This window comes from Bidens hawaiensis, unplaced genomic scaffold (assembly GCF_021521415.1).
Source record: "Bidens hawaiensis isolate Kalapana, Puna unplaced genomic scaffold, B.hawaiensis_p1.1 tig00001179_1, whole genome shotgun sequence".
In the NCBI taxonomy this organism is placed as follows: Eukaryota; Viridiplantae; Streptophyta; class Magnoliopsida; order Asterales; family Asteraceae; genus Bidens; species Bidens hawaiensis.
This window is the reverse complement of record NW_027491068.1, coordinates 1,974,238-1,998,436: the sequence shown is the minus strand read 5'-3', so window position 1 is coordinate 1,998,436 and position 24,199 is coordinate 1,974,238. Positions and strand designations below refer to the sequence as shown.

Sequence of the window (24,199 nt, the reverse complement as noted above, 5' to 3'; positions counted from 1 at the left end):
GCAAAACGAGTAAGTCAAGTTCTAAAGTTGCGATTTCTGTCCCTGGCTCTGTCTCATCAAATACGGACAAGTCATCCGATTTGGGTGAGATAAAAGAAGAAGTTGTGTTACTAAAATTTGGGGAGGAATATAAGCCCGATGAAAGGAAATCTTCCCTAAATCCGTTCGTCCCACCATATGTTAGACAAACGGGTAGTAACGCAACCCCGACATCTGCAACAACTGTTGAGACGAAAGTTCAAAACAGAAGTTGTTTCAGATGCAATAAAGTAGGACACCTTGTTGCTGATTGTCCTCTAAAACAGAGAAAATTTAGAGGTATGAGGCCTCCGAAAACTGAGAATAAAACGAATACTAATTATGATGCTGGTAAGAATGTGAACACACCAAATTTCAGTCATTGGACTAATCCAAGATTTCAAAGAAATCAGTATCGTTTTTTCCCAGTAAACTACCAAACCAACAATTATAATTCAGTTAATTCATGAAGGTTTGGATGGCCTCATAGCCAGTCCTCTAGAAGGTTTCCGTTCAGAACTTACAGAAACCATCCTCAAACTGACTTTGGGCAACCAAAGTACTGGATGTCGGACAACAGATTTAATCGACCCAAGACCAGTAGGTCTTGGGTCCCTAGATTTTAATCTATTTCTCTAATTGTGCAGGAACAATCAAACAGGGCTGTAAACAATATGTGGGTTGTAGACAGTGGCTGTTCCCGGCACATGACTGGTAACAAGAAATTGTTACGTGACTGGAAATCTGTTCAAGGAGGAAGGGTTAGTTTCCCTGGAGAGAGTGGAGGAAGAATCAGTGGTATTGGAACTGTGACGAATGGAAGAATAAAGTTAGAGAAGGTGAATTTTGTGGAAGAGTTGAAGCATAACTTGTTGAGTGTATCTCAGATTTGTGACAAATAATACATGGTGCATTTTACTAAAAATGAGGCAATTGTTCTTTATCCTGGTTTCAAGATACCAGAGGCCTGGGTTGTGATGAAAGCTCCAAGAGAAAAGAACACGTATGTAATGGATATTAGGTCAACTGAGATGACAACAGAAGAGTCATGTCTTCTGTCAAAGGCAACTGAGTCTGAGTTAGAGTTGTGGCATCGAAGAATGGGACATATACATCTTCGCAAAATGAATTACAGTGTCAAGAATGGGCTGGTACTTGGGTTTCCCTTGAAGAATTTTAACTTTGAAGATCAATGCTTGTCGTGCAAGAAAGGAAAGCAACACAAAAAGCCTCATCACTCCAAGAAGGTTAACTCAATTGTCAGCACCCTAGACCTACTTCACATGGATCTCTTTGGTCCTGTGAATGTAAAAAGTCTAGGTGGAACGTCATACTGCTTGGTTGTAACCGATGATTACTCTCGATACTCTTGGGTATATTTTCTAAAGACAAAGGATGAGATAGTTCAGTTGGTAATTAACTTGATTACCAAGGTGGAAAATATTATTGGGAGGAAGGTTAAGTAGATCAGGAGTGATAATGGGACAGAATTTAAGAACTATCAGATGGAGATGTTTTGTCTACAGAAAGGGATAGAGCATCAGTACAGTGCCCCATATACTCCACAACAAAATGGAGTAGCTGAAAGGAAGAATAGAACTCTAATCGAAGGCGCCAGGACCATGCTGGCAGATGCTAAACTTCCCGTGGTGTTCTGGGCTGAGGCTGTGGCTACAGCTTGTTACATCCTTAATCGTGTTTTAACTGTTAAAAGATTAAATAAAACCTGTTATGAACTGATGCATGGTAGAAAGCCAAACTTGAAAGGTATTGAACCTTTTGGGTCCCCATGTTCGATATTAAAGACTAACTCTAAATTTGGTGAGAAAGCTGACGAAGGTATTTTAGTTGGCTATGTTGTTGGGACACCCAACAGAAGAGTCTTTAATCTATCGAACTGCAAGGTTGAGGTGTTATGTAACACTGACATTACTAGTTACAAATCACCAAGGCCTAGCATGGGACCGGCAGAGGCTTTCGACTATGATAAACTATTCAAATCTTTTATTGTGCCTTACTTGAATTTTGCAGACACCGATGAGAAAATGGCCTCACAAATACTGTATGACGAGGAGGAGACCATCATGCACCGTCCACAATATGATGAAAATCAACCAACTTCGTCAAATGCAGTCGAAACTCATGCTGTCTCGAAGGAAGATGAATTCTATAATCCATTTCACACTCAACCTCAGTCTCACACTGATGAACTTGCCACAAATCTTGAGAATAATCAGGAAGTCAGTCCGGTCCAGTCCACCAAAATCCACAAGAATCATCCTTTGGAAAATGTGATCGGTAATCCCTCTGATGGTGTACGTACTAGAAGAAGTTTGGATGAACACACATGTGTTTATGCAAGCTTTAAAGATACGGGTATTATAAATGAATGCTTGTACACCTGCTTCATAAGCCAGATTGAACCAAAGAATTATCAAATGGCACTGAAGGATAGCTCGTGGGTTGAAGCCAAGCAGGAAGAACTGGCACAGTTTGAGAAGATGGAAGTATGGAAGTTAGTTAAAAAACCGCAAGAAGTGAACGCTATCGGTACAAAATGGGTATTTAAATGTAAGAGAGATGAGAAGGGGATAATCATACGGAACAAGGCAAGATTGGTAGTAAAAGGGTTTAATCAGCAAGAAGGAATCGATTACAACGAAGTGTTTGCTCCTGTGGCAAGATTGGAGGCAATTCGATTATTCTGGCATTTGCTGCACTCAAAGAGATGAAAGTGTTCCAGTTAGATGTGAAAAGTGTCTTTCTTAATAGTAAAGTCGATGAGGTGGTGTATGTTGAACAACCTCCGGGTTTCCCTGACCCATATTTTCCTGATCATGTGTACAAACTGAGTAAAGCTTTATATGGGTTACATCAGGCTCCTCGTGCCTGGTACGCAACATTGTCAAACTACTTGCTAGAAAATGGGTTTGAAAGAGGAAAGATTGATAGTACGCTGTTTGTCAAGAGAAAAGGGGGAGAGTTTGTTCTCGTTCAGGTTTATGTGGACGACATCATTTTTGCTGCATCAAAAGTCACTATGTGTCAGGAATTTGAAGCGGTCATGAAGAAGAGGTTTGAGATGAGCGCCATGGGAGAATTAACTTTCTTTTTGGGATTGCAGGTAGATCAGAAGAAAGATGGCATGTTTATTCATCAAACGAAATATGTCCATGATGTGCTCAAACGCTTCAAGATGGATGATAGTACCCCATTTAACACTCCAATCTGCGTCACCCACAAACTGGGTGCTGATTCCGACAGTGATGAAGATGTGGATCCCACTCAATATCGAGCAATCATAGGTTCCTTAATGTATCTAACCGCATCTAGACCTTACATTATTTTTGCAGTTTGTCTTTGTGCTCGTTTTCAGGCAAGCCCGAAGGAATCTCACATGAAAGGAGTGAAGAGAATATTGCGGTATCTCAAAGGCAAGTCTAAGTTGGGATTGATGGTACACGAAAGGGGGAGAACTGGATTTGGTAGCTTACACAGATTCTGACTATGGAGGTTGCAATCAGAACAGGAAGTCAACAACCGGTGGATGTCAGTTTCTCGAATGAAGATTGGTGTCGTGGCAGTGCAAGAAGCAGACCTCAGTAGCCATTTCCACCTACGAAGCAGAGTACATGGCAGCATCAAACTGCTGCTCCCAGGTTTTATGGATACAACAGCAATTGCGCGATTATGGTCTGAATTTCACTCAAACTCCTATTTGCATTGATAACACTGCTGCAATCTCAGTCACTAGCAATCCCGTTAAACACAGCAAAACTAAACATATTGACATTCGTCGTCATTTTATACGGGATTGTGTTGAAAATAAATTAATTGTGCTTGAAAAGGTTGATTCTTTGGATAATTTTGCCGATCTTTTTACTAAAGCGTTTGACCGATCCCGTTTTCAAAATCTTGTTGAGCTTAATGGGATGATCAATCCCGAGTAACCTTGTTTTCTATAAAAAAAAAAAAAAAAAAAAAAAAAAAAAAAAACCATCACTATCGCTTAAAATTATGTCGGTTGTTTAAGTTTGAAGGACATGTCCTCGGATATGTTTGGTCCTTACTTCTACTTGTAGATTATGAGGATAGCCATTAACCAGATGACTGAAAGTGACCGGGGCGGTTTATGATGGGTTTTTATTCTTTCGCTGAAAAATAGTCGTTCATACTTAGTTAGACGGACACATACTCGTATGTGGTCGGTCCAGCTGATCCATTGGATCTTCAAGATAGCTGTTTACCTGAAGACTTTGACTTGATCGGGGCGATAGGATTTAAAAATTTTTTTGGGAGATGATATAATTTTTCAAGTCTATAACTTCGTAAGAAGTTTCAATACGAGGTTTAAAAGAAAATTGATCCAACCTTGGAAAGTGATAGAAAAACTGATTTTGTGTGCTTAACTGGTGAAGTTATTAGGCCTAAAAGACTCTAGAATAGTCATTGTATGTTATGGTAGCTTTCTATGGTGCGTAAAAGTAGAAGTGATACAAACTAAATCTCCTCGATTTAATGTAGAGAATCATTCTGAGTTGTGCATGTCTCCATATACATCTTTCCGAATGATAGGCAGAAAAGTGATTACCCAGTCATACACGAGCCCGTGAGTGTTCTGATTCCCGAGAAGATAGTGTTAAGTACCTGCAGTGATCCAGATTCGGGACTTGCAATTTGTCTTCAAGTTGAAGTGGTATTAATGTCATTATTTGTATCAGTATAAAAAAAAGGAAAAAATTATGTATAGTTTAGGCCTTCTGAAGCTTAAAGTGTTTCAAATATCTAGAAAGAGACAATAAAGAATATTTCAAGCAGAAGAAAGAACGGGAAGATAGATGTGTGCACATTGTTTAATCAGACACTACGGGTCGAAGTCAACTCGGGGTGACTTGGGGAAAGCCAAATACGCTTTGAGAATAGATAGGAGGCATCACAATCTCTCATGTGATGTCCATCTAAATTTTGAGCTTAATTGAACCTAATCCGTATCACCGAAGCGATGAAAACCATACTAAGTTTTATACCTGGCTACAACCTGTTTCTTTATGTCATAATACCGCTGAACACGGATCTGAGTGACAGCCGCTTAATCAGTATGATTCCTGTTCGGATCTTTTCTAAAACAAGCAGGCTCGTCAAGACTAAAATTTGATCCCGTCTATTCTATTTTACTCAAATTTTCGTTTTGTATTTCGCTTTATGGTTTACATTTAAATAACTTGGTTACTTGGTTCCTTGATCGTCAAGTATAAATTTTTACCGGAAATTTTAAACAGCAAAGTGCTCCTTGTGTAAAGGTTCGGTCTTAAAATGGGCGATGTTTTGTTTGTAATTCTCAAATTTTTATAAACCAACGATGTTAACTAAATGGCGAAGTTCACTTAGAAGCAACACATGCGAAGTTGACCAGCCTTTGACTTGGCGAAGTTAGGTTTGGGGCGAAGTTATCACAACTTCGCCTCTTGGGTTTTCATCAACCTATATAAAGGGTTGTTGGTCAAACAAGTCAAATTATTTTCAAACCCTCTAACCCTCGGCGAACTTATACCCCGAATCGAACCTCTTAATGTTTGATCTCTGTTAGTGATAAAGGTTTGTAGGATCATTGTGACCCGTAATTCGCAACATTCGATGATAATCAGTGTCTTAATGATCCAATTTGTGGCTTCGGTTGAACGGCTCTTTAAACCCTCGTTCAACAATTCGTGTTAACAGTGTTTTTGTCAAGATATGGTCACCTGAATCTCTATCGTACAACCTTTATCGTGTTTTCATCCTCAAATTGGCAAAAACTAGCTACAATTGGATCATCATGATGCGCCGATTAAGAGGCGATGTTAGGGTTTAGGCGAAGTTGTTCATAACTTCGCCATTTGACTAACTTCGCCTGCAGAGAAACTTAATACCTAAGTTTTCTGGTTTATTGATATATACTCTCTGGAGAAGTTGGTTATGTATACTGATCTGTTTACTCAGCCGAAGCTGGGCTTCTGCGAAGTTAAATATAAAAGATATCATAACTTCGCTCATGGTAATAGGCGAAGTTATGATCTGCTACGTCAATGTTCTAACTTAGACCGTTTGTTGTGCAGATATGACTGTTGTGGCAGGTGCTGGTGGTGCTGGTGATGACGAAGGTGGTGACAACAACCGACAGTTCTTTCCGGGTCACAACATGCATATCACTTTGGATCCGGATGCTAGTGGTATAGACGACTATCGTGAGATCATTTCATTCCTCGTTCGCTCACGTATTTTTCACGCCATCACGACTACTCTCCCCATTTCGCTACCAAATATCGAAGACTTTTGGCGAACGGTTGAATATGACTGTAGAGTTGATCCTCCGGTTATGCGCGCTACAGTGAACAATCAGGTGGTACAGTTCTCGGCAGATCAAATAAGGGTTGCTTTACAGTTCGGGGTTGAAACTACAAATGATCCAACAGACTTTCCGGCTACATTCAGAGATGGTGTGTTTCTGCGTATGGGTTATTCGGGTCCGTTATGTGACACTCAACGGAGAAAGGGATTTTTATTAGATCAATGGCGGTTTCTGATGCACGTGATGATAGTGTGCTTGTCTGGCCGTAAAACTGGTACAGACGGTATGGGGGCAACGATGCAATCTGCAATGTCTGCCCTGACTTACAACAAGCCCTACAGCTTTAGTCAGACGGTGTTTTATGAGATTGATCGTCAGAGACGCGCGGTCACTAGGGAAAGATTTTTGATGTATACGAGATTCCTACAGATGATTCTGAATCACGTAGCTCCTACGCTGCCTCCACGACGTCCTATCCATTATGTTGAGAGTGTGAGTAAGAGGATTTTTGCGCAATGCAGGTCATCAAGTGCTCGTAGCAAACCAGAACTTCGTCCGCGGCACACTGCATTGTTTGGTTATTTGGTGAATCCTGCTTATGTTGCTCCTCCAGGAGATGAATTTCTTGATCCGGCACCGCAACAGGCTGATGTTCCTCAACCACCACCTGTGGTACAGCAAGCACCGCCTGCTGATCCTGTTGTCGATCCGGAACAACAGGTTGATCTTGAAGTTGCCTTTGGAGGGCAAGGTTTCTTTGACATGGACTGGGTTGATCCAGCTGCTGAAATTCAAGCCTCTGTAGCTGAGGTGTCTGGGGTAAATGTGTCCATGGTCGCTACATCGGTGGCGGATTCTGAGAGAACCGATTCTGACTCCTCCACTGACGATATCGTAGAAGCACAACAGATTCTTGCCAGACAAGAAAGAATACATGGCAAGAGAAAGAAAGATTCAGATGACAGCGAATACGATTATGAGGAGGATTTGTATCGTTTGGTACGAAGGTTAAAGAAGGCACGGGTTGGTGAAAGTTCAAGAGTTGGTGAAAGTTCGAGGGTTGTTCGTTTTTCTCCACCCTCGTTATCCGGTATGACTATGGTTCCTGCTTCTATGATTGTAACAGTACCGATTACCTCAATTGTTCCCGTGGTGACCACATCGTCATCATTTGGTGTTCCTCCGACCACGTTTCAATTTACAGCACCGGAGATAGTCTCCTTGCCACCTCCTATTGTCACTCCATCGGAGGTTGTTGCAAGATTTGTTGAGTCAACGTTGGTTACTACTGCGGGGTTGTCTATTTTAATACCACCCGCGGTTACTTTTCAGACTACTTCTGATATTCCAGTTAGTTTGGGAATTCCTCCACCTTATGCTCAAGACATCTCACACATGCGTTTTGATTTTGATGTTTCTTTGTCCGATTCTGAGAGGATAGCGGCTCTTGAACGGGTAGTTGCTGAACAGTCAAGAATCAATCTAATCCAGACTCAAGCTATCCAGCGACTTGTAGCAGAAAATCAGATTCAATCGTCCCTCCTTGTTGAACACGGTAAACTATTTAATGCTCTAAAACAATTCTTAGCATCTCAGGGGGAGACGAGCTGCAAGGGTGATGAGTTGAGAACTAAGAAGAGGCAAGATAGAGACGATGATCCCAATGCATCAGAAGGTGCAGGTGGTGAGTTGCCAAGAACTGAACAAGCTCTTGGGGCTTCCACATCTCAGGGGGAGTCTGCTGGTACATCAGGTGGATCAGGTGGTGAGAATGTGGTGGTTGTGGATGATGAGGAAGTGTTGGGTAATGATGATGAGTTAGCAGATGATGTGTTAACTATTGATGAGATTGAAAAGATAGGGGAACAAATTGAGATTGATAGTGAGTTAAAAGAAGGGGAGATTGTGGATGATGGTGTAGAACATGATATTCCAGATGTTGACAAGGTGAACGTGAGCCAAGATGCAAATGTGTCAGATGAGTCCGAGTGGGAAGAACAGCCGAGATGGAAAGAAGGCTGTGCTCAGTGGTTCTTCAAGAAAAAGAATCATGCAGTTCCAAAAATGTTTAAGAAGAGTTACAACATCAAGGGGTATGCTGAGTCCAAGAAAGGTATCATCTGCTGGTTGTATGATGAAGAGATAAAGTTGTTTGTGATAAAATGTTATGATGGGATTTAATATTTTAAGTTTGAGATCGCTCAACGCCTTGCCTGAGTGTGAGGTGAAAGATTTGGCTCGTTTGAGATTGATTAATAGGAGTGATGATGATATTGCAAGAATAATTGGAAAGATAGTATGGAAGGAAGCTATTAAGGAGAAAAAGTTTGAGCTTCTAAAGCCTCAGAAAGGAAGGTTGGTTGAAGATAAGGATCGGGGAATGAGGGCTGATGGCAAGCCCTAGATGGTGATGAAGTATAAGCCGATCCAGTGTTTGAAAGAAGTGCTGATGAAGATGATGCCCAATGATGTTTTAAAGAGTCTCAAGTGGTGGTACGTTGATAGTCAGACAGCTGAAGCTGTTATGGAAGATGAGGACGAACAGGAGATTCTGAGAGTGTATGATCCCATGCACTTGGTAAATTTGTCTCAAGCTGATTTGCAGGTACTAAACGATAAGAAGATATTCTACATTCCTGCGTGGAAAGATGAAGCCAAGAAGTACCAGAGGGTGGTCTCTGTCTGTGTAAGACAGGGGCGTTCATGCTTGAAGACTGGTGGCACGAGATTTTTGGGATTACTAGACACGAGAAAGAAGATAGAGATATGAAGCTACTGCCAAGGGGGAGTCTGTTGGTGCATAATGTCAGTAGTTCAGTATCTTGTGTTTTGTCTGTGTCTGTAATCGTTTAGTTTGTTTGTAATGTTTTGAATATTGTTTATCGTATGTTCGCTAGTGTTAGGCGAACTTGGAGGATAAGCGAAGTCATGACAACTTCGCCTAGTATTTTAGGCGAAGTTGTCGAGGTCTATTTAAACCTCAACTTCGGCTTTTAGGGTTAAGTTTTTTTGCAGAACGAGTTGGATTGTGATCTTTAGCATCACGTGTTGGTTTTGGTATTATATCACTTTTATCATTCTATTCTGTGTGTTTATCTATCGATTCAACGTATTGCTTATCTTACACTCGTATCGTATTACGTGGGGATTCCGCACCCTCGTGTTACGAGATACTCCTGTGTAGATCCGGCTGGGAACCTACAATCGCCCGTTTCAGTTGGTTACTGGATGTGTTTGGAAAGGCACGGCTTTTGGTGGCTTTAAGAGCCGTTCACAAGTGCCTCAGCTTGTTGATAAATATTTAAAAAAGGTAAACCCGGTTTTGTTTGACATGTTTGACCCGTTTGAGATAAAACTTATCCAAGTTGACTCGTTGCATGATCATATGTTTGGCAACTTGTAGGAAATCAAGATTGATGAGTACATAACACACAAATTGACACTGGAGGAGATCAACAAGGCTTTTGAATTGTTGCATGGAGGGGATTGTCTGTGTTGTGTGCTTAAGGTTTGAAACAAACCCGGTTAGACTGGGGCAAGTGTTTTAGCGAGTTTGGAGTCGAAAATAAAAGGGATGCTTGAATATCTAGTTTTTAAATGGTTAGGTTTCAATAATTATATCTTTGTGGGCTTTGTTTGAACTATATGTTAAAATAAATCTATAATCACTTGTTTTCATGTATAAAACGTCTATCTTGAATTCTATCATCTTAGAGAGGCGTTTTATATATGATCTCTATTGTTGACAACTTGACATGATAGTGAAAAACAACTCCTGCTAGAAAACCAAAGGTGTTGATAAAAGATGGATTTGTTACTACCCGTTTGAACTATTATACATATGGTGTTATAGCTTCATCTATGTACTCATATTATCAATCTCACAATATTTTCAAAGAGTGAAACGAAAATCGTGTTGAATCAAAAATAATATTTAGAAACAACGTTTTAAAACCTTGACTCTTTAATTCTCAATATAACTTAACATAAAGGATTTAACTATAATAAAAGAGCAGGTAACAAGCTGTGTCGTGTCGTCACCTCTTTTGAATGACAAAATCGATCATAATGAAACAACATAGTAATCCTTTTCTTGATTCTTACATATGGTACTTTTAAACGCATGTTTGACTTGATATTTACTGCAACAGTTATAGTTATATATACAATAATAATGACCGTAAATCTAACAAATTTGACTAATTGTAACACCAAATTATTTGTTTTGGTTCTTTACTTCAAACGAAAAATTAATTTATAATGCGAACTCTAGTTCTATTTCAGATGAGAGATTCTTTTTTATAAAAAATCCTCTCTTTTTCATAAATATTGAAAGAGGGGGTGAGATTAAAAGATACAACTCCATAAATATGGGTATTTTTATAACAATTTCTTCTCGAGTTTAGAACACAATGTCAAGATGGCCTAGTTGGTTTAAGGCGCCAGTTTCAGGTACTGGTTTGAAAGGGCATGGGTTCGAATCCCTTTCTTGACAATTATATTTTTATTTTTGCAACTTGTAACTTGTAGTTAAAGCTTGTATCTTGCTTGCTTTGTAATTCTAGAACATTACAAGTTTACAACAACCTGTTATCAGAAACCTGAAGTTGCACAATTTCCATCCCTTTGTGTTCTAGTCTCGAATCTGTAACAACCCCCCGCGCTATATGGTTGACTTTGAAATATTCGAATATATATATGGTTTGTTTAATGATTTCGCGATGATACCTTTATGCTATCTAACAATGGGTCACCCACCGGTCACACCTCTGAACTTACATACAAGTATTTGTATTTTGTTTCAAAAGGTCAATAGATTAGATATTACAACAAAACCTCAAAAGAAACCAAACTATTTTGAATAGTGTATGTATTAGTTGTGGTGTTTGAACTCTACTTGTAGTTGTTTGTGGTAATGAATTAGAAGCTTTAAGTTGGTTTATGATCTTGTAAAATTTACATCTTTTAGTTGATGAAGAAAATAATGAACATCAATACCTTATATTCAAAGAATCACTGCAGCAGTCTTTCACTTGGTATATCACAATACATACAAAAGCAACATACGATACAACTGAAACACACAATATCAATTATAAATACCAAACACGCTGTAATATATGCACAAGCCTATAAATCTTATAACCGTTTCTCTATACTTTCGTGTGATTAAGTTCGAGGGTACATCTGTAAACTCACGTATTTGAAAACGATCAGGCAGAACACAAACCTAACATTTTTCATCAGCGAACCAACTGCTTTTCTCCTTGGGCCCGGTAGGCCCGTCCTCGCCGTACAATTCATTAGGTAACTTATCAAACACAATTTTTGCTGTATACCGAATAGTTTCAGGCAAACGGTTCAAGGTTCTAGTCATCTCAGCCCGTGAGTCATGAACAGTCGTCGGGCCCCACTTTCTCATATACTGCAACCAACACGGCTCGTTTACAACCCCGTCTCCGAGATACTCTGCAGCTACAATCTCATAACTTTGACTTGAATCCAAATAATAATCACTAAACGCAACAGTATTCCTTATACCAATCCTCAAACTTCCCGACCCTTGAAGCACGTCACCTGGATGCGGGTAATTCGCGTGCCCGTTTCGAGACGCGTAAACAATTGTTTTATTCCCTTCAACAAACTCCAACTCGGTGGGGTCCACCCACACACCCGCACTATGCTGCGATAAATAAACGCTCCACAACTCACCCGTAAAGTTACTTATTCTAAGAGTCACATGCTCCCAATCGCCCACATGCTGCCCGACTCTACTAAGTTGGTAATTCATCAGCCCGATCTTCAAACAGCCCGGCCCGTTAAACGGGCTGAAAACCCACATCTGAATATCGGTAAACGTTCCACCTAAAGCGGGTTTTACATGAACATAAACTTTTGCACTTTCTAAATTCCCTCTTTTTATTTTCTTTTCGGTTGAATGATCTTTAGGCAAATCTATCCAATATTCACCATCGTTACACCCGCCTTTAGGTAAATTTGAACCCGTTGGGTCAATCGGTTGACCTTCCGGCTCACCTTTTTTATACAACAAAGCCCCGTTTTCAAAGAACCACGATACAGAAGACGGTAAGTAAACTTCGTCTGGATGGAAATACATTCTTGGCCCATAATATTTAACGAGAGCGTGAGCTTGATTAAGATTCGGCATCGAGTTTAAACTTGGGTTTAAGTTTTTTAAACATGAGATGTTTATATCTTCACCAGGACTCCAAATGCAACTGCCGAAAAACGTACCGACCGAAACGCCTTTCTCATGAACGCCTCGGTTACGTGGTCGGATTTTCCAAACGTTAAATGGAGAGTTGGATGTTTTGGAATGTGTGCTCAGTATGATACGGTGCGGGTCACATACCTCTGTGAGGTCCTCACGTACGCATCTGATGTCATCCAAACTGGGCTTTGCGGGCTTGTTTGTGACAATAAAGCCCAACGGTTTGTAACCGTCCGGAGCCGTGGGTAACCAGAAGTAACCATGCCCATGAACATTTTCTTCAGTCCAGTTATCAGGGCACCAGATTAACAAGTAATCTATGGGTTTGAGAAGAGCGGGTTGTTCGGGCCGGGCTAGTTCTCGGGCCACAAGTGCAAACCCATGTAATGGGGTGCGGTCAGGTTGACAGTAGTGACCAAGACAGAAGAAGCCGTTGGGTATGCCTATGGGTTTGAAGAAGTTGACACCTTTTCTTCTGTTCTTAATATCGCTTCCCCAAATGAACTCGAATTTGTTGATTTCACGCACTTCTAGTTCGCCTAAGTTGATTGTTCCCGTAGCGAATCCGTCACCTGGAAATCTTACGATGTATCCAGGTCAATGAAAGTCAAACATTACACGTCTTTAACTAGGATTATGTATTATTAATCAACTATATATGGGAATATAACAAGGATAATTACAAAGAAAACCTAACAAAATGTTCATGTCATGTGTTATGACTTATGAGAATAGTAATCAAGAGTTAGGTTAACGTACAAAAACGTGCGCGAATTACTCTCAAGCCAAAAACAAACGTTCAAAGCCCAAAGTACAAAAACTCTCAAAGCCAAAAATACAAAAAAACGCTGAAGAAAATCATACGCTCAAAAAGGGTTTCGTGAAGAAAATTAAAAGTTAATTGATTAACGATCCAAATCTGTTTTTTTCGGTGAATCGATGATTTATTGGGTATGTATTGATGATTCCAAGATCTTGTAATGTGATTTCAAGGATCAATTTCGTGAATACAAGTATTTTTGTACGTTAAGGATTATTGTATTCTATCTTTAATCTGGTAATAAAATCTTCTAACTTTGAAGGAAGAATACATCCCTAAACGTAGACCTGTAAACAAACATGAACAGTTAATCGAACATATATTAATGTTCATGTTCATTCGTTTAAAAAATAAACATGATCATGTTCGTTTATGTCCGTTTGTTAGAAAACTAAGCAAACAGTTCACAAACAGAGTTGAACAAGCATAAACAAACATATATGAACAAACGTAAACGAACACTGACAAAAATAAATCAACACAAACGAACAAATATAAAGCATTAAATACATGATTCATCCAAAAATCCAGCAAACACGTCGAACGTAAACAAATAAACAGAAACAAATGTAGACAAACATAAAAGAGCACATGCTCCATTTGTTTAATTTAAACGAGCAAAAATCTTTGTTCATGTTCGTTCGTTTATTAAATAAGCAAACTTCACGCCGAACGGTTCACTTCCTAAAAGCTAGATCAAAAGGTGTAGTGGCCAATAAACTATTAACTCACATAATCTGTATAATAATAATAATAATATGTTTAGAAGGATATAACTCATATAAGACATGTATAAAACGAAATAAACAGAAGGCAGTGAAATTAGAGATCTGATCGAATGAAGAATACCTGGAGGCCATTGAGGGATGGGTGAAGGAAGTGAGAAAGATTCGATAACGGGAACAACGAAATCGTTAAGTCTGCTCCAAGACAAGCATCCACAAACAGACATCTCTCTTCTTCTTCTCCCACCAAACAAATTGTTAATAATAACAATACGATCTGCCACAGCTTTTAGACATAACAAGAATAGGAAGAATAATATTATTATAGAAGCTATGATTGGATTCTCCGTTTTGGTCCGACAGGTGGTATGATTGATTTTGATTATGACGGAGATAACCCAATGCCAAAGTTGTCGGCATCTAATTATTTTTTTTAAACGATAAATTTCGATTACTAGCGGACGGACCAACAATATCATCTTGATTTCCCGATACCAAAGACTTTCTTATGAGAAAACTCGCTAACCCAACTTTAAATCCCTATTATGTTACGACCGGAACTTGATTTTAAAATTTCTCCTTTTATAAATGAAGTCTTATCAAATGTTAATGAAGGAATACTGGATCTTTGTGTCTCCGGTTTGATTTTGAGGGCATTCGGTTTTATTACTAGTGAGTCTTCGAACGGGTGAGTTTTCCCCGAAACTGAATATAACTTGAAGGCGCCTCAGAGCTCTGTACAGCTGGTTGGGTCAGCTGACGGTAGTCTTTAGTCATTGGATCACCTGATACGAAATATCTAAATATTCTGTGTGTTGGTTGTTTAAAAAAATTTAAATATGCAGGCATTTAATTGAATTACAAATCTTTCACCAAAAACCAAATTAAATAGGGGAAATATAAGGCATAAAAAATTTATAGTTTTATTTGGATTTAAACTAAAAGTGAAATTTGGTTCTTTTTATAAACTCGATGTTTACAAACTTGATGTCGATAAATGCCGAATTTAGAATGAATAGCAATGTGGTATTCTATTTTATAAAACTTGAATTCAGTTCAAATCGAATAACAATTCATTTGAGCTTCCTCCGGTTAATTCTAATTTTAATTTTAGGCCAAATCTAATAGCAAATAAAGTTTAAAGAAAACAAATATATATATATATATATATATATATATATATAGGGGAAGGTTCGTGTACATTTTGATTTTAACATGAGTACGTAGAAAATAATGTCAATTTATTTAAAAATGCGAACGTAAGAAACAATACCAATCTACATAAACAATGACTTCTAATAACAAATAAAAGAACCTAAAAATTACAATAAAGAATCAAAATCAAGAACAAAATAATAACAACATATACCAGCAAATACTTATAACAGCAAAAGAAAACATCTAATAATAACAACAAAATATAGATAAGCAAATACTTATAACGTCTTATAATCGAAAATTAACAAATACGAACAAAAAATAGCAGCAAACACCTATAAAAATAAACCTAATCATAACAACAAATTGGTTCTCACCGTTTTCATGTTAAGAATAAAATGTATTTGATCGTGTTTCTCTCTCTCTCTCTACATATATATATATATACTAGTTTTTATCCCCCGTATTATGGAGGTTGTTTTATATTATTGTTTCTAATATTTATTTATTTTTTGAATTTTTATTTTTTATTGTATGAATGTTATTAATATACTTATGGTTTGATGATAAATTGTTTCACAAATAAATGAAATGTTATAACACGGTTTAAAAGATAATGGGCTTGATGAGACCCAATACCCGTTTATTTTTTTACTATAAAATTGGTTTTTTAATTATAAATAATATTTTTTAAATAAATCATATATTAATTTTTAATATATCCCCACTTTATAAGATTTTTATATCAAATATTTGGTGAGATTAGTTTTTAATTTAATGAGATATTATAACCCACACCCTGCTTGCGGTGCACGCATATAATGTATATATGCGTGAACCCTCAGGTGGGCAAAAGTAAAATTGCACTAATTTTGACATTATTTTACTAATCTCATGAAAATAACGTTAAAAGTGGCGGAAGGTTAATCAGGCATCATGTGGTGGCGTTGATAGCCGAAAGACAAGGGCACATGCACCAATCAGCCGGTGTCCCGATGATTGAGTGTTATGTGCCTTATGTCCAAGGCTTGATGCAAAACTACTATCGAGCCGGGGGTCTCACCGGAAGCAGTCTCTATATCCCTATGGGATAGAGGTAAGGCTGTCTACATCTTACCCTCCTCAGGCATTGCTATTGGTAGCATATACTGAGTACGATGATGATGATGATGATGATGAGATGTTATAACCCGTTTAAGAAATATCTTGGTTTGATGAGACCCATACCCGTGAATTCGGGTCTAATGTATGAGAAGACTCAATTTAAAAATTAAGCAAATCTGGCGACTCCAAAAAAATGGGAACGGCCACATCGCAACACGTAGAATTTTTATGTTTTCGTTTATATATATATATATATATATATATATATATATATATATATATATATATATATATATATATGGTTTATTTGGTCGAAACCGGACCGAATTAGAATTCAAATTCAGTTTCCGGGTTTGGTCTTATATATTTGAATTCGATTCAATTACAATTTTGATCAAAAGAAATTTAAAATCGAACAGATTAACACCGCTGCCTTTAAACATTTTGAAATTCACAAAGATAAGTTAACGTTATCACTCAAAGTAACTTGATACATTTGTTTTTTTCTTTTCAAAATTGATAACGTTTTATTACTTTATAAAATATTTGATTAGAACATTATAGTCGACGAGTAATAATATGTTATATATGGTTTCCGAGCCTTTTCTTTGTAACTTGATGTTTTAACATCTAAACACAAAGAATTGGTAACACTCCCATAGTCCAATTAGAGTCATCACATGCACCAACCTTCATTTATGGTTCCTCTTCAACTATCACCTTTACTCCTTCACCAACTTTAACTTTACTACAATAATGTTTTACCATATTTTATCAACATTGATCTTTCAACTGATAACCTATACTCCTATTATCCTATAGGTTGGCAACTGATCAATATATCACTCAGTGACGGACCTAGGGATCTTTTACAGGGGTTAGAAGTATCGAGGGTCAATTGTCTGTCGGTGAATATTAAAAATGTTTTGGTTCGTCTAGGACGTGTTGGTCGGGTCACATAATAAAAAAGATAAAAATTAAACTATAAACACATAAAAAAATTCATAATCGTCAGACTGACCTAGATGACAGTACCCTGAGCCCGAGTTACAAAAATACACTAACTTACGTATGCGATATAATATGAATAAAGTTTATACATCATTTAAAAATGGATAAAATATTATATAAATACATAAAATTATAAAGTTGAATAGTAGTATATTTGAAATCAAAATAATGCTTACTTACACGTTATATTTAAATTGACGTTGAGTATGGATTAGATTCAAATCACATAAAAAAAACTATGTAGTTAAAGACTATTGATATCATTTGGGTGTATAATGACGAAGGCATAAACTCTTAACAGGAAACTCATTATATATACGTTTACATTTTTAACGCATATTATTTTTTTTACTAATTTTAAAAACTATTGAGTAGGACAATAAAGTGGAAAGAATAAATACTTTCACCGATAGCTAAAAAGTCAAGTAATCGAAAATATCACTCTCTTTTTTCATATTATTTTTAAGTATGAAGTATTTTATTATTTTTTCACATTTTTCTTTGAAATGACAAAGAAACAAAATCTGAAATACTTAGTAAATTAAATAACCCTATATCTTTATATTTATGCTAACCTATATAAAAAAATTAAAAAATTAAAAATAAAACAAATAGTAGACATCCTGGTTCCATCTTCTCCCACTCAATTGCTACAAAAACCTGCAACTATAATCCTTGCCAGAATAAAAATTCCGGTGACTTTTTAGATAGTCCTTTTTTCCTCTCTACTTTTCAATAATTTACAGGGGTCGGTGTCAAAAATTTACAGGAGTCGGCCAGGATTTTATCGTGTAAATAACACTAATTTTTTTCCACAGGGCACACCCGACTCTGCACATATACCATAATGCCACCCTTGATACCAGTGTGCATATTTTCTTTCGGTTTTCTTTATAATTTGATTTATGTAAAGTCCCTTTTCAGAATGATAAAAATATGTACTCCCTCCGTCTCATTAAAAATGTTCATATTTTCTTTCTTTTGTATTTGTTTCATTTAAAACTAGGTTATTGACTCGTGTACGACATGGGTGGAATATAGAAACCGTCAACTAAAGACATATTTAAGATGATAAAAGTTTGTTTCATATGTTTATTGGGATAATTATTTGATATAATTGCAATTCATGTTCCTAGGTAAACAAAGTACTTAAAACAAAAACTTACTAAAAAAGAATATTCATAAAACATTGTTTGGAAACATAATTTAAAACTTAAAAAATTACAAATTCATAAACTGCTAAATATTTCCTTAAAAACCATATTTGTTGTCTTGTTTGTAACTTTACCTTACTTTTCCAAAATCTGCATTTTAATACAATATCTACCATTCACTATTGATAAAGCAACATATTGTTGACCATAAGTAGAAAATGGGTCTCTCATATATATTCCAACTCTTGCTAGAGATCTGCTTTGAGTCGTTGCAATTATATCGCACTAATCTATTGTGTCACCAATATAACCAACGATGAACGCTGCAACTTTAGAAATTTTTGGCAGGTTGTAAGCCTGTGCATCTTTTTGTCTTGTTCCAATAATGCACAACTTTAAATCCATACCGGGGTCGTTTTTAAAACAATCGCTTACCATACGGTATCCTTGAACCAACATATTTTGAGAATCCAACATTATCTTCAAGTAATTTATTATTTCTTTATCTTACATTTCCGAACTTGATTCTAAGTCGTTACGTAAGAAAATGATTATGTGTTAAAAATAATAGATTGTTCATAAAAAATATTGAAAATAATAAATGATGTTTTAAATATCCACCTTGAGTCGTGACAATTATGATATACAATACGTAAATTCAGTTATTTCATATAATAATCTTTATTTATGATTTTTTAATAAGTTTTTGATATATATTTATCGACTATTAACTCAAAGTGTCAAACCAAAATTTGGTGTGATTTATTATAGAAATAAAAATTCATACCGATATTATTATATTACATTTTGTGTGCATAAAAATGATATTTTCGAAAGAAATATTGTCACGGATTTAAAATATAATTTTACGAAGACTAAGATTTTGTTGTAAAAAAAATTATCTTAAAATAAAAAGAGAAATGTTCAACACGGGTTAGTATGAATAATACTTTGAATAATTGACTGAAAGTTTAAAAGCTGCAATATAACTTGTTGATCATTCAAAAAAATAACTACAATATATTAAAAATCTATAATACGTAAAAACAAAATATGAATAATAAAGCGATATTAACCCAGTCACCAACTCCACATATTAACTCACAAATCTGTTACCCATACAGCTTGAGAAATCTTGACTAAATAATTTAGATATAATTACAAAATTTATAATCAAATCGGTTATTTAGAAATACTCCCAAAAATTTATAACAATTGATAGAAGTTTCAAGATAATATTCACACGTGTTAATAGCCAAAATAAAAATTGATCATATAAAAATGATTTATTTACATGAACTGTGTAACCTACATAAATAATCGTAACTTAATATCCATTGTTGTATAAAAAGAAAACTAGTTTTCCATCAAATACTCCTTCCAGGCAATTAGCTATTTTATAAGTTGGGTCGTTATAACCTGAAATGATTAAAATTATATTAATGTTACATAATTTACTATTCCGGCTAAATTAAAAATAAATACATATATTTTGGTCTAGTTAGAATTACCAATGGTGGATAGATGCAATTAGAGAAATTTTAATCACAACCTAAATAAACCATTCATTGTATGAAAGATAGAGTAGTTATAGTAACTTCAACATGTAATTTAAATTTTGGAGTTTGATGTAGAACCTAAACAGATTATAGGAAAATCATATTAGAATTAAAAACAATACAAACAACAAAGTGCAAATAAAATGAAATGACAATAACAATAGCGAATAATACATAAGAATCGACCATTAGCGTAGAATAAATACATTACCGGAAAATATGGAAAAGAAAGTCGGCAAAAATGGCTAAACCACAAGAGAGAGAGAGAGAGAGAGAGAGATAGAGGGGGGAGAAATATATAAAATCATTTCTATGGACTAGTCCTCTCCTGGTTTATTTTTGTCCTTCAAACGTCATAGTCTGAGTATACGAACCTTCAGTACACAATCGTTGTTCGAAACATCCAAACCGTTGAACATGGTAATGTTTGATGCTTCTATGTTGTTGTGTAACAAATAAAAAATTCAAGCAAAGATTCAAGATTCATTAATTAACTTTTAGATGAGTTAAAAAAATATTTATCCGTATGAAAGAACATTAAAAACGTTGACAATGATATAAATATGAATAGAAGAGTAAGTAAGTGAGAATTGTACGAATCTCTTTATTCTGGTTATACTATATATAGATAAATAGTATTTGTTAGAAAGTTTGAATTGTTAAAAAAAGGAAAGATCTAAGTACAGTTAATTTAGGGAATACAATCAGGGATTTCAAAAAATGTAATTGATATTGATATAAACTTATTTTGCTACTAATAAATTTAGTAAAATTAAAGAATATATTAGGGATTTGTATAATAACCGATTAATAAATATAGTAAATAGGGATTTATTTTTAACAAAATCATAATAACTCATAAGTCATAAATGATATAAATTCAATTATATTATAATTAATGTTTACAAAATTAGACATTAAGTTGACTACGAATTCAAATTGATATAAATTCAATTATATTATAATTAATGTTTACAAAGTTAGACATTAAGTTGACTACGAATTCAAATTGCGATTTTGAAAAGTTGTTAGGTATTATTAATGATATGAATCAATAAAAAATCAAAATACTATAATTGTAATTTGGAATCAGTTACACATTAAAAATTTAACAAATACCATAATTGAAAATTGGAATAAATGACACATTAAAAATTAAAAATTTAACATTTAACATATAATGTAATTGAAATCTGGAATGAATTATACATTAACTCTTAACCATAGGAAACATAAGAATTATCAATTAAAAATATCAATTAACATTAACAATTAAGATTAAGAATTAAACATGCTATCCTAACAATATAAAATACTAACCTAGGATAATTAAACATACTGTCCTAACTATATAAAATACTAACCAGAAAAAACATCGATTGACGGTAAAACAACCATCGAAGTGAAGATTTGATTAACAATCGACATGGATCTACTCATCGATTGATGGAAATCGTTTCCGGGATGTAATTGAGTATTCCGTTTATCGTCGATTGCCCTTATTTAGACGAACGACAGTGTCAATTGAATATGTCGGATCTAATCAAATCATTGTCCGATTGACATAAAATAATAGCCGATTGTATGGAGGATTTTGTTGATTAGGTAAAGTTGAGTATGAAGGAAAGGGTGTAATGGAGTTGAAAGAATTGAAACTTGGAAACCGGTATTATTATTGACTTAAATGAATACATTAATTATTTTAATTATTAGGAATCGAATTTATTTTTGATTTATTTAAATGGTAAGAAAAATAGAGAAGTGCAAGATAATTTTGGAAGGAAAGGTAATCTTCCAATAGGAAAGGGTCATGTGAAAGCAAACTAATTTGTTTTAATAGTATAGTAGGATGTTCACTTTTAAAACTTATTAGCCAATTTCAAAGTGACTCTTAAACACATATAACTAGCATTAATAAACAATATTGATTGACCCAATGTCGAAAGATTGTATTGTCATTTTGTAAGAGAAAAAAACTAATCATTCAATATACTTTAAACTTTGTGTTTTTCAAACCATAACACTTAAAAAGAGACGGAGGAAGTATGTTATAACTGCGAAAATTAGTGAAAAAGTTTTAATGTCAATTCAATATAATCTAAAGTACACCAAATATTTTTATCATCAAACCTACAAAAATTAATGCAAAATGTAATATAAAAATACACGTGGGTCAAAATATAAAGAGAGACAAAAATGAGAAGTGTGAGAAGGATTTTTGACCACACAAAAAAACCACTCATTCCCGTTCAAAAAAAATATAAAAACAAATTAAAAAAGTTGACGAAAAGACACAATAGTGATACCAAAGACACAATGACGAAAATGAACAAAAGACACAATTATAACTAAAAAAGACATAATATATCGCAAAATATAACACAATGCCGAACAAAATAGAGCACAATGTTGAGTAATATAACACAACATAAAGAAAAAAAGACACAATGTCAAGGAAAAATACACAATCAATGACGAAAATAAACACAAAATACAATAATAAACAAAAAGACATGACTTTTTCACTTACCATTGTGTTTTTTTTTTATAAAAACGAGAAAGACGGTGGAAACATTTTTGTGTTTTTACTTTTTCGTTTTTTTTTATTATATTTTGAGTTATAATTTTTTTATTTTTTATTTTAATTTTTTTGGGGGTTATCATTCTCATTATTCTCATTTTTGTTTCCCTTTGTAGTATAACTTAACCCTCTACATTTTATGTAATTTAGTTAAGGGATAACTTCATATAATAGTAATTAAGTTTCAACATTGTTACAGTTAAGTCATTTAGTTTTCCTTTTGTCTAAATTAGGTAACTTAAGTTCTAAGACCACGTCACCACACATACTAGAGGCATTACACGGGAGGCCAAAACGCCGAGAGTGCCCCCCATGCGCGTTTTAGGCAAGAATTTTGAGGGTTTTGTGAGAGGGGATGATAGAGAGGCGTTTTGGGAGGCTTTTTCCCACTACACCTACTTTTTTACAAAATGCTCAAAAGCTTACTAAGCGTCACGTAAAATGCTCGGGTAAGCCTAGTTTTGACTAGCATGTGTAGTAATGTAGTATTATGTTCTAATCCTAGGTTTGTAACATAGAACAAGAACATATAAATAGGCTTAGTTACAATAGTAATTGATGCTTTTATTTCCAAAACCTTAGCTCTTCATCTTCCCTCAACCCCTCCTACCTAATAACTTCTTTAACCTATCCATTCCCATGGATCCGAGTCTAATAAATAAAGACCTTGTGATGTATACAGAGATATAACAAAGTTTGAGCTAATATGATGTAAAAAAAAAGTTCAAATCCAAATCAAGGAAGGGTTTTAAAAAGGTTTGTTTGAAGGAGCCACAAAATGATTTTTCATGGTAAGAGTTTTCTCTAAATGATTGTTTATCCTCATATTATTCTATATATTAATAGCAAATTTAGGTTAGGTTGTCTTGTATAAATCACTATTCATTTTCATAGTGCTTGTTGGGTTATATCACATGCTTTGAAGTTGGTAACACAAGTTCCATGCACTTTCAACAATTTGCTCCACTCACTTTCACAAACACATACATTCTCTGAGGCATGGTGAATGAAGGCTACAATCCTAGGTTTCACACCGAAATCAACCATGAATGACGAGTCAATATTTCTTCATGGCCACGTCTACCCGGCCCTAACGGAAACCAAAACGAGGCCCTAACGAGAATGATATGGATGCTCAAACTACCAAATTCTTGATTTTTCTCATCTATGATGTAGTTATAGAGTTTTTGTCAAAGGCATTGTCTTATTGAGACTTAGAAGCTTGGGTAGCAAGGTCTTAAAATCGATTCATTGGCAGCAATGTGTTATTTTTTGTTTTTGGGCAAAGGAATTTAAGGAGCTATTTTCTCAATGTGTGAAATTATTTGGATTTAACATCATAGATTAGAATATGATTTAGTGATACATTTAGCTATTTTCATTTAGTTATTCTTTACTTAGAAGTAATTACCTTTGCAGTGCATGTATTATGTGTGCTCATATGTATATTAAGGTCAGTCTTCTATTACTATATATAGTGGGTTGGGGTGGGTCGACTTTAATCTCTTT

General features: G+C 35.2%; 1 protein-coding gene and 1 non-coding gene across 2 annotated transcripts; one reads left to right on the top strand and one right to left on the bottom strand.

Moving 5' to 3' along the window:
• Positions 1-10,760: 10,760 nt before the first annotated feature.
• Positions 10,761-10,841, top strand: TRNAL-CAG (transfer RNA leucine (anticodon CAG)). The gene has a single exon. It is a non-coding gene; the product is annotated as a tRNA-Leu (tRNA).
• A 506-nt stretch (positions 10,842-11,347) lies between these two features.
• On the bottom strand, positions 11,348-14,390 carry LOC143563176 (hypothetical protein At1g04090-like). The gene is made up of 2 exons (XM_077050783.1): positions 14,248-14,390; positions 11,348-13,150 (listed from the first exon to the last, which is right to left on the bottom strand). Exons 1-2 carry the CDS (start codon positions 14,348-14,350, stop codon positions 11,577-11,579), a joined length of 1,677 nt encoding a protein of 558 aa, XP_076906898.1. The 5' UTR covers positions 14,351-14,390; the 3' UTR covers positions 11,348-11,576.
• Between the last annotated feature and the right edge of the window lie 9,809 nt (positions 14,391-24,199).